Source organism: Calliphora vicina, chromosome 2, assembly GCF_958450345.1.
Source record: "Calliphora vicina chromosome 2, idCalVici1.1, whole genome shotgun sequence".
Lineage (NCBI taxonomy): Eukaryota > Metazoa > Arthropoda > Insecta > Diptera > Calliphoridae > Calliphora > Calliphora vicina.
Window position 1 is genome coordinate 10,757,077 of NC_088781.1, and position 12,225 is coordinate 10,769,301.

At 27.4% G+C, this 12,225-nt stretch overlaps 1 protein-coding gene and 1 long non-coding RNA gene across 2 annotated transcripts; both read left to right on the forward strand.

Annotated features, from left to right (window-relative positions):
- Nucleotides 1-932: 932 nt before the first annotated feature.
- cutlet (chromosome transmission fidelity protein 18 homolog) lies at nucleotides 933-11,007 on the forward strand. The gene is made up of 11 exons (XM_065501820.1): nucleotides 933-1,046; nucleotides 1,102-2,023; nucleotides 2,091-2,449; nucleotides 2,525-2,870; nucleotides 3,475-3,577; nucleotides 3,640-3,773; nucleotides 3,829-4,063; nucleotides 4,654-4,829; nucleotides 4,889-5,249; nucleotides 8,624-8,687; nucleotides 10,793-11,007. The coding sequence occupies exons 1-11, from the start codon at nucleotides 953-955 to the stop codon at nucleotides 10,891-10,893; spliced, it is 2,895 nt and encodes a 964-aa protein (XP_065357892.1). The 5' UTR covers nucleotides 933-952; the 3' UTR covers nucleotides 10,894-11,007.
- Nucleotides 11,008-11,554: 547 nt separating this feature from the next.
- Nucleotides 11,555-12,216, forward strand: LOC135951430 (uncharacterized). The gene is made up of 2 exons (XR_010575973.1): nucleotides 11,555-11,889; nucleotides 11,949-12,216. It is a non-coding gene; the product is annotated as an uncharacterized LOC135951430 (long non-coding RNA).
- The last annotated feature ends 9 nt before the right edge of the window (nucleotides 12,217-12,225 follow it).

Genomic DNA, 12,225 nt, shown 5'->3' on the forward strand with positions numbered 1-12,225 from the left:
CGCAAAATTTTTCTTTAATCCCCATAGGCGTAATGTCAAGTGGATTTTGCTAAAGGGCACTGCAACAAGCTTACCACTAAATTCAGCCTACCCAAATTGCCCCTCCTGACAGAAAATTTCGTGCACAGTGTAATTATTCGTTAGACGATTGAGAGCCGAAGCGTTTATCTCGTCGAATCCTCTATTAGAAGCTTTGCCCATTAACAAACATATTCCAAAGATGCAAAACAACTCTGTGGTAAAGAAGATTTCAAAGGAAACATACCTTTGAATAACCTGGACAAACCAAGCATACCCCGGATGGAAACAAAAACTGCATCACAAGGTACATATTCATAAAATTTGTTTTTGTAATTTCTTATTTTTTCCGCATGAGAAAAAATACATAAAAAAATAATTTTTTATAAAAAAAATCCATTAAAAAATAATAGAAATTTATAAATAATTTATAAAAAAAAAATTTATGTAAAAAATAAAAAACAAATTCAAAAATTATGAATCAATATTTGAAAAAAATTAAATTATTTATAAAAGAAATTGCGTTGTGGTGAGTTTTTTCAGATATGGTGTTTTTTGTGAAATTCTGCAGTTGTGGTGAATAAAGTTTCGTAATTTATGCACTGCATCACCGATAAACTGCATTATCCTATTATGAATTAACCCAGCACATTGAAAACTGTCTTACCATACCGTAACAAAGGGTTCTGGTTTTAACTATGTCATTTTAATTGGCAACTCCACACGGAGTAAATACAGAAACCAATATGAACTTTGAATTTATACAAATACAACTCTGGCACAGAAAAACAGAACAAAGCAAATGTCAAACAAATTGACATTTTAAATGTGCAAAACAATACAAAAAGGCGCCAATTTGTGAACAACAATTTCTAAACATTAGTGCTTATTGAATTTATTAAACAAATAAAAACTATAAATAAATAAAATAATTATGGATCAATATCCAGATGAAAATGAAGAGTTTGAATTACAATATCAAGATGAATTGGAAATGATGAATGAGTTTCCTTCAGATGAGCAAAATGGTAAGTTTTGTGGTGTTAGCAACAATATTGTTGTACTTTAAGAAAACCTTTGCAGACTTTCAACCTGGAAAATCAGCAAACAGTGCCAATATATTGAAACCTACACTAAGCCAAATTACCCTAAATTCTCCACAACTATCGCAAATAAGTTTTAGTGGTGATGATTCGCAAATTTCCACATTGGCGGGACCGGTTAATCGGCGTTTATTTGGTACACCCAAACAGCCTCACGCCAGAGGTGCCTCCACACCGCTGGCTTCAAAAAATAAAATGGCCACCATACAAGAAGTGATCGACGTCGAAGAAGAAGAGGGGCCCTCAACTGCCAATAAAGCATTAGAAGAATTAGAAAGAGCTACACTTAAACGCAAGCGGCTGGAAAGAGATCTATTTGGTAATATTGATGATATATTCGGCAATGAAACCTATGAAGATCCAGAGGCCAAAAAAGCACGCACAGAGGAAGAAAGAGATATGGAAGCAATTGAAAAGATTTTAGAAACCAGAAAAAAATTACAGGAACAAAGTAAAGCTGTGCGCAAGGATAATGTGTCACGTTTGGAGGCTTTACATGTATTCAAAATGAGAAATTTGTCTTATTCAATACCTCAGTGGCCATTTATGCCACTCAGACGCAGCGATGAGGAGAGAGTGTATGTCAGGTTCCATTCTGAAGATTATGAGACAAAAGCCATAAATGAAATAAAAGCAGCAGCCACCATGGGCAGCCTTTTGGGAGAAAACAAACAGAAAATATGGGAAGAAGCCAATGAATTAGTGTTGAAAAGAACTAATTCTAAAGCAAAGGACACACAAGAACTTGATGTCATAGTTGTAGAGCCCACTGCCGACAAAGATACTCGATTGTGGGTGGAGAAATATAAACCGCGCAAATATATGGATCTTTTATCAGATGAAATGACCAATCGCAGTCTTTTATATTGGTTAAAAATGTGGGATAAAGTGGTATTTGGCAAGTAAGTATAATACAAATAAGAAATATAATAAATACTATTAATCATAATGTTTTAAACTATTTTACAGAGAATTTAAAGCATTGCAGGCCACTGCGAACAATAATAGCGAACTGAATACCTTTAATAAACGCACTGGAAAGTTTGAATCTACAGGCGGTTGGCGTTCACGTAAAACCAAACAATTTCTCAACACAAATGTTGATGAAATGGGCAGACCTATGCAAAAAGTAGCCTTGTTATGTGGACCACCTGGCCTGGGTAAAACTACACTGGCTCACACTATAGCTCGACATGCTGGCTACAATGTACGAGAAATTAATGCATCCGATGATCGAAGTCCGGAAGCATTTAAATTGGCCCTGGAAAATGGTACACAAATGACCTCAGTTATGAATGAATCGAAAAAACCAAATTGTATTATATTGGGTAAAGTATGCTAAAAAAATATAAAATTAGTTGGAAAACATAAATAAATTGTTTAATTTTAATTAAATTTTTCAGATGAAATTGATGGTGCACCACGTCAATCTATTGAGTTTTTGGTTAAATTCGTTACGGACAGTGTACTAAGTAAGGCTAAAGCGAAAGGTGGCAAGCCAGCTCACAATATTTTGAAACGTCCCATTATATGCATCTGTAACGATGTTTATGATCCGGCTTTGAGACCTTTAAGGCAAATTGCTTTTGTTGTTACATTTCCGCCCATTGATTCGGCCCGCTTGGCCGAACGTTTAATACAGGTGGCGCATAATGAGCGTCTGAAAACTGATTTTGGTACTTTAATTTCATTAGCTGAAAAATCTGGCAATGATGTGCGTTGCTGTATTTCAACAATGCAATTCTTTAGGTGGGTACAATGTCTTCTGTAGAATTTTATTAGAAAAAAATGTTTCTGTAGAATTTTAAATACATAAAAAATATACGAATAAAGTAGATACATTTTATTCGAATGTAGGAACATTTTATTCGAATAATTTTTTTTATAGAATTTTATTGTTTATATAAAATTCAAATATTTTCTATAGAATTTTATTCGAATAAATATTTTCTATACAATTTTATTTGAATGAAATTTTCACAGAATTTAATAAAAATTTCATATAGAATAAATGATTTCTATAGAATTTCATTCGAATAAAATTTTCACAGAATTTTATTCGAATAAATATTTGCTATAGAATTTTATTCGAAATTTTGTTCGAATAAATATTTTATTCGAAATTTTGTTCGAATAATTATTTTTTATAGAATTTTATTCGAATAAATATTTTCCATAGAATTTTATTCGAATGAATTTTTTTTATAGAATGAAAATTTGCTATATAATTTTATTCGAATGAATTGTATACAAATATTTTACAAAGGGCTTTATTTTTTTCTAAATACAAATTTCTTTAGAAACGTTTTATTTGAATCTCTTGAAAGACTATTAATTAACGTTTTAAATTTAGCGCTCAAAAAAATGCTTTAAAACTACAAGATGTTCTAAACAACAATCTGGGACAAAAAGATCGGCATCAAGGTTTATTTGATGTTTGGGGTGCGATATTCAGAGTAAGTTCTCAAAATTACTTTTAAAAAGGAAATAAAAATAACCCGTCCATTGTTCGTTACAGATTCAACGTCCTAAAAAACAATTAACACAGGCACGCGGTGAAGATGAAGCTCAAGTTACAATGACGGACATGTCATTGAATACCCGAGTACGTCATACCCTAGATGTAGTACATTCGGGTGGAGATTATGGACGGTAACTAGAATTCATATTAAATTTAATTATTTAACTTGACCTTTCTGCTTTACAGTCTAATGCAGGGTGTTTATGAAAATTATTTGCAACAAAAAATGCCCGATCCAAATTTAAATGGCATAGTACAGGCCACTCAATGGTTTTGTTTCTCGGACACAGTTCAGTCTCAAATCAATCATCTCCAGAATTACACCGTCTATCCTTATTTGCAATATGGTTTCGTTATATGGCATCTCATGTTTGCTTCGTTGGCCTGGCCTAAAATAAATTTTCCCACTAAAGGCTATGAGGTAAGTAAGTTTTATGCTTAAATTTCACAATTTATAGTAGTATTTGTTAAGTATTACCATAAAAATCTTCATCATTATAATTATCACCAACATTATCAACATTTTGTTTGTTGGTTTTGCTTAAAACAGCTTATAAATGTTTTAAAATTCCATAACTGCTGTTAGAAGAATGAATGGGGTTTTTGTTTAGCTTGTAAATGTCATTTTATTTCTAAACATTTTTTGTCTTGTTTAATCTCAGCGTCTTTAGGACATGTATAAGTAGATTTTTTTGGATTTGAATGAATAAAATGCAATCAAGAGATTAAATGTGTTGTAGCACAACATAATATAAACATAATGTGATGATATGTAAAGAAACAAATAAACAAAAGAGGGGGTGAACATGAATTCATTTTACACTTTTTAATTTCATATTCAGCCTTTACAAAGCAAAGTTGTCATACAAAACATAAACCCATTTCGTGCAGAGTTTGTTTTAATACTCATACATGCATTTATTGGATGCTAAACTTTTTTTCTTTAAAGAACAACCAGTTATAATCAAATCGTTTAAAAATCCTTTTCTTTTCAATCTTCTTTTAAAACAGTTTCAACAAAAATTGACAACACAAAAGAATATCTACCAATCTCTACGTAAATCGTTTACTGCTACCACAGTGGGCATTGGCCAGGGCTCTGCGGTATTATTGGAGACGGTGCCTCTGTTAAAGTCCATATTATCACCACAATTAAGATCCGTGGCCATACAATTGTTATCACAAAAGTAAGTTTTAAAATATCTAAATTAAATTATTTTAAATTAAAAACAATTTTCTCTTGCAGAGAACAATCCGACTTAAAGCATTGTGTAGAAGTAATGGTGGACTTGGGCATTACCTATACCCAAGTAAAGTCGGCCGATGGTCCCTATATATTTCGCATGGAACCTGATATTGATACCATAATGCAATTCCCTAATTACCCGGGAGTAACACTCTCATATTTTGGCAGACAACTTGTGGCACGTGAGGTGGAATTAGAACGCATACACCGTTCTACGCCTAAAGCAATAGGACCTAATAGATTTGCACCACCATCAAAACCTGCACCGAAAAATATCTCACCTAAAAGTTTACCCAATCACTTGCAACGTCTCAATCCTAAACGAATTGAAACAACAGCTGGTGGCAAGGCGGTTGAAGCGGTAAGTCTATTTTATTATTTCATTTATTACTTCTAACTGCATGACCACACTGAATCATATACATATATTTACATAGAATTATGCACAAACTTTTTTTCTTATTCGCTTGCATTCTGCCATTTACTATCCTATAAAAACTATTGAGAAAAAATTATTCGCATTCGATTTACATAACAAACGCAAGGATTATAGAATTTAGTTTTTCTTTGTGTGCAAAAAAAAAAACAAACAAAAAGAAAGAACTGTTAACATAAACGTGCTTAGGAAATTCAATTGAAATATGTAGCTGGAATTATAAAGTAGTTAAAAAATATTTAGTTAAATGGATAAAAAAACTAATATTTTATAGCACATACAATTCCTTTCAATATGAAAAATATAAATTCGATTTATTTATCATGCATTAGGTGCTTTGGTAATAATTTTCAGAATTTATAACAGATCTCCTTCTAAAATTGTTAACCTCTTAAAATTATTAACTCGGACTGTATCAGTCCAGAAAACCGTTCAAAAAGAGTCCCTATAGAAAATTGGTGCTTAAAAAATTATTCTAAAAAAAATATTTTTCTGATAACATGTTTTAGTATAAGTTTTTCTGATAAAAATAAAATATTTTAAAACTTATTCGGAAACATTTTTATACAAATTTATTTAGAAAAAAAATTATTCGAATAAAATTGTTCATTAAATTAAATATTTCCACTAACAAATTACACTCAGGTCTCGTTTTATGCGGATTCAAATTTATGCGGTTTTTAAATAATTTTTTTTTTTTTAGAATTTTAAAAGATTTTGAAATTTTAGATGATTTTTAAAGCTTTTTTACCATTTTTAAATTAAACCAAGTTCGATCTGTTTTCCGGATATCAAGAGTTGCATAAGCAACTTAAAAATTCAAAATCGCAAAGTTTAATGACAAATTATTTTGCAAGAAAAAAAGCAATTGAAGCTCCTAAAAATTCTTTGTTTTCGTCCCCTATTCACTAGATTAATTCTAATGATGAAAATGATATTTTACCATATGATTATATCATCTAGTGATGAAAGTTACGTTGAACCAATTCCAAAACGATGCAGACAATTATTCAGTGATTCAGATTAATCATACATATTTACAGAATTTCCTTAAAAAATGTGTTAGCTCTTTTTTTTTTTTGGATCATTTTCACTTTTTCTGTAATTAATGAATTAATTCTATATTTTTGTTTATTTTTTTAACGTATTTGGGTTTTATTGTTTAAGTAAATTAAATAAATATATTTTTTTTGTTGATTTTTTTATGCGATTTTGTTCTGATTTTTTAATTAAAATCTGAATTTATGCGGTTTTTCAGTATTTTGGAACGAATCATTAATTTTTATCGTTTTATGCGAATTCAGTTTATGCGATTTTTTTTGGAACGCATCTATCGCATAAAACGAGACCTGATATTTTTATAAAAAATTATTCGAATAAAATATTTCTATAAAAAAATTATTCGAATAAAATTATTTTATTAAACAATTACATATTAATAAAATATTTTCATTAACAAATTATTCGAATAAAATATTTCTATAAAAAAATATTCGAATAAAATTTTTCTATAACAAAAATTATTCAAATTAAATTAGTCCATAAAAATAATTCGAATAAATATTTCTTAAAAAAAATATTGGGACAATTTTTTTTTATTCTATAGAAAAACTTATTCGGATACAAATTTTCTATAGAAAAACTGATTTCTATAAAACTTTTTCTATATAAAATCCTATTCGGATATAATTGCTCCTTAGACAGATTTATTCGAATAAAAATTTTCTATAGAATGTTATTCGAATAAAATGTATTCATACAAATTATTCCATTAGAAAATTGTATGTTTGAATAAAATTGTTCCATTAAAAAATTATTCGAATAATTTTGTTTAAAAAAAATTATTCGGATAAATTTTTTATAGGATTTATTCGGATAAAATTTGGTTATAGAAAAATTTATTCGGATAATATTTTTATAGAAACATTCGGATAATTTTTTTTCCATAGAAAAACTTATTCGGGAAAACTTTTTCTACAGAAATACTAATTTGGACAAACTTTAGCTATAGAAAAATTTATTCGGATAATCTTTTCCATACAAGAATGTATTTGGATAAACTGTTTCTATAAAAAAACGTATTCGGATAAACTTTTTCTATAATCTTATTCGGCAAAAATACATACATTCCATACATACATTATTTTTCTATAGAAAAATGTATTTGAATAACCTGTTTCTATAGAAAATCTTATTCGGATAAACTTTTTTTTATAAAAAAAAGTATTCGGATATACTTTTTTATAGAAAACTTATTCGGATAAACTTTTTCTATAGAAAATTTTATTCGGCTAAAATTTTTCCATTAAAAAATTTATTCGTATAAAATTTTAATAGAAAAATTTTAAAAAATAAAATTCCTATACAATTTTTTTATAACAAAATTTATTCGTATACAATGTTTCAGTAGAAAAGCTTATTCGATTAAAATGTTAAGCTTCTTCGGATACAATTTTTCTTATAAAAAGTCATCCGAATAATTTTTTTAGAAAAACTCTCGTACCATTAAATCTAAAAAAAATGTATTTTGATAAAATTCTTCCATAGACAAACATTTTTGTATAAAGTTTTTTCCAATAATGTTGTTCTTTAGTCATTCCTAGCTTTATTATCAACACCACCCCCTCTCCCAAATTATTAATTATCCACTTAATAAACAACTATAAGTTGAAGTTGAAATTGAAAATAAAATTACTTTACTTTTTCTACATTTTTATACAATATTAAGAGCTTATAAAATAAATTCAAAATGAGTATGTACAACAAAATAAACATTCATTGCCTTAATAATACAATATGTAATAATATAGCTCGTAAAAATTCATTGTCTTTAGCATCCTGTGAAATTGAAATCAAATCTCAGTGCAATACTCATGTACAAATGCAAAAGACAATAAAAAAAAACATACAATACATATAAAACAAATAATAGAATAAGAAAAGGTGTTTCAAAGCTAACAATATCCAAACCAACAGACTGACTGACTCTGAGTGTTTGTTTTAAAATGAAATACAAAGTTAAATTGAAAATAAAATTCTATATAAAACTTGTTACTAACTTTAACCCAAAGGCTGACTAACAAACAAAAGTTCTAAATATTATTTGCAATTGTGTAACAAAAAAAAAAAATAAAACAAAAATGTAATAATGTAAAATGTAGCTCTATCTGCAATCACCATTTCTATTAACATCAACATCTTCTTCATCAGTGTCATTGTGGTGTATTGTTGCAAATGTGAATATGAATTCTAATAATAATATCAATTTCAATACAAACACTAAATATGTAACGTTACAGGTCTCTAAGGATTTCTTTGGTCGTATACAACGTAAAACCGCCGCACAAACATTGGCTGAGGAATGTAAGTACATATTGTTGTAAAACACAAAAATATATCTATACACACACACAAACGGTTATACGCTTATTCTGGTAGATATAATTTTCATTTCATTGTTTACATTGGTTAGTTGTTTTCTATTCCTACCATTCATTGTATTCATTTAAAAAAAGTTTATTTATTATGATTAAGTAAACGAGTAGGTATGAATACAGACCTTAAAAAAGTTGATTTCATATACCCTTTTTGTGTATATAATTATTGTCTTATTATTCGAATATAATTTTTGTTTAGAAATCTTATTGGAACATAATTTTTAAAAAAGTAGTTTTCTACTACCTCTTTTTATAAAAAGTAGTTTTCTACTACCTTTTTTTTAAAAAAAGTAGTATTTCTATTGCCTGTTTTAAAAAAAGCAGTATTTCAACTACCTTTTTTAAAAAAAGAAGTATTTCTATTACTTTTTGAAAAATAGTATTTCTACTACCTTTATTAAAAAAAGTAGTATTTCTACTACTTTTTTTCAAAAAACTAGCATTTCTACTACCTTTTAAAAAAATAATATTTAATAAATAATAATAATAAATTTTTTTATGGAAAAATTTTAGCCGAATAAAATTTTCTATAGAAAAAATTCGTAGGAATGTATTTCTACTACTTTTTTTAAAAAAAATTAGTATTTCTACTATCTTTTTGAAAAAAGTAGTATTTCTACTTCCTTTTTTCAAAAAAATATTATTTCTATTACTTTTTGAAAAAGTAGTATTTCTACTGCCTTTTTAAAAAAAGTAGTATTTCTACTACCTTTTTCAAAAAAGTAGTATTTCTACTACCTTTTTGAAAAAAAGTATTTCTACTATTTTTTTTCAAAAAATTATTATTTCTACTACTTTTTGAATAAGTAGTATTTCTACTACCTTTTTTTTTAAAAAGTAGTATTTCTACTACTTTTTTTTTAAAAAAGTATTATTTCTACTGCCTTTTTTCAAAAAAGTATTATTTCTACTACTTTTTAAAAAGTAGTATTTTTACTACCTTTTTTTAAAAAATAGTATTTCTACTGCCTTTTTTAAAAAAAGTAGTATTTCTACAGCCTTTTTTTTAAAAAGTAGTATTTCTACTGCCTTTTTTTAAAAAAGTAGTATTTCTACAGCCTTTTTTCAAAAAAGTTGTATTTCTACTACCTTTTTTTTTAAAAAAAAGTAGTATTTCTACTACCTTTTTTAAAAAAATTAGTATTTCTACTGCTTTTTTTCAAAAAAGTAGTATTTCTACTACATACTTTTTGAAAATGTAGTATTTCTACTACCTTTTTGAAAAAGTAGTATTTCTACTACCTTTTTTAAAAAAGTAGTATTTCTACTACCTTTTTTTTAAAAAAAAGTAGTGTTTTTTATTCGAACATAAGTTTTCTATAGAAAAATTTATTCAGCATTATTTTTCTATAGGAAAACTTATTCGAACATCATTTTTCTATAGAAAAATTTATTCGAACATAATTTATTTAATGAAAAACTTATTCAGCTTTATTTTTCTATAAAAAACCTTATTCGAACATAATTTTTCTGTAGAAGAACTTATTCGAACATAATTTTTCCGTAGAAGAACTTATTTGAACATAATTTTTCTGTAGAAAAACTTATTCGAACTTAATTTTTCTATAGAAAAACTTATTCAAACTTAATTTTTCTATAGAAAAACTTATTCGAACATAAGTTTTCTATAGAAAAATTTATTCGAACATTATTTTTCTATAGAAAAATTTATTCGAACATTATTTTTCTGTAGAAAAATTTATTCAAACATTTTTCTATAGAAAAACTTTTTCGAACGTAATTTTTCTATAAAAAAATTTATTCGAACATAATTTTTTTTATAGAAAAACTTATTTGAACATAATTTTTCTATAGAAATAACATAATTTTTTATTAATATGGAAATAATTATGCAATACTATTTAAAGAATCAACCACTTTAAACCCCTGTGTGTGTAAACAAAGCCTGTAATTCTTTCTCCTAACGTAAAGTGTGAGGAGGGTGTGTGTGTGTTTGCGTGTGTGTGTGTATACATACAATGTGTATGTTTATTAAATACTAATTTTACGCTTGAATATTTTGTTTTCCAGCTAAATCTGATCCAATTGTTAAAAGTCCCATTTGGTATCGTTACAAGGAGGGTTTCAATAATGCTGTACGCAAAGATATTCATATGAATGAATTGTTGTAACAAATACATAAACGTACATAAATTTAGTTTAGATTTACTCTTTTATTTCTTTTAATATACGATATTATATTAGTTTTAAATGTATTTATGTATTAAATTTGTGTTAATAAATGGTTTTTATTATTATTTTAATCAAACGAAATTTATACAACTTGTTTTAGTTTCCCCCTAATTTGGTAATCGTTAGGCATGAAAATACTTTAAATCATACAAAAAGGATAATAGATGTTATTATATTGTAAAATTATTATATTCTAAAACTTGAATAAAATCCAAATAATAGTTGAATGCATTCAAACATCTATTGCTCTAAAATGTAGCGAATTCAAACTCTCAGTGCAAATTTTGCGTGATGCATTAAAATATTAAAATTTACACATGTTGTGTGATTGCGAGCAGAATTATTCTCTTTAACTCTAAAAGTCAGTCGGTTATTTTTGAAATATATGTACATTGTTGTAGAATGCAATTATTAAGAATGTTGTAGGCGTCAATTTACTATATTAAGTCAAGGGTGTGTCATATTTATGACACAGATTTACTTTCTACAGCTACAACTAAATCTCTTTAAATGAGTAGTTTATGTGCGTAATAATATACTTGAGCATGTGGTCATTCCATTTCGTTTTTGTTTTCTTTTAAATTTATAAATATTGTTTTCTTCATCGTGTTATTCTTCTTGTTGTGCTGATAAGATGATAAGGTCTCTTCTATTACGTTATTTATAGTGTGGAGCTTGTTTTCAAGTCTCCGATTATTTTACTGTTACATAGAGTAAGTCTCAGTTTGTTCGTTATTGCGTCAAGTATTTCTCCCGAGAGCGTAGCAGCACAAAAATATTGATTGCGTTTTTAAGAAAAAAATAAAATAAATCGAGTTTTTAATTGGTATTATCCAGATAAATCATCATGTCAAAATTTGTTATTGCACTGTTAATATTTTCAATTGCGGCGCATTGCTTTGTTTCCATAGAATCTCGCAGTTGGGGTATTCCAAGTAAGTTTTATAACATTATTTCTAGAATTGTCGATAATTGATTATTTTGTATTTTATAGATATTTGTTTACAACCACCTCCCAGATCTGAGGGTATTTGCACGATTGAGATTGAAGGATATTATTTTGATGCTCAAAAGAATAACTGTGAGAAGTATACTGTGGGAGGCTGTCGTCTATCGGGTGGTCAAAGCTTTGGTTCGCTCCAAGATTGTTTAGCAACATGCGTTCATGCTACCAGACGTATTCAAGACATAAGACAGGAGTAAAATTTAAAATGCTACGAATTAATATAATTAAATAATAAAAGAAATAATGTTAAACAAAAGATTTGACT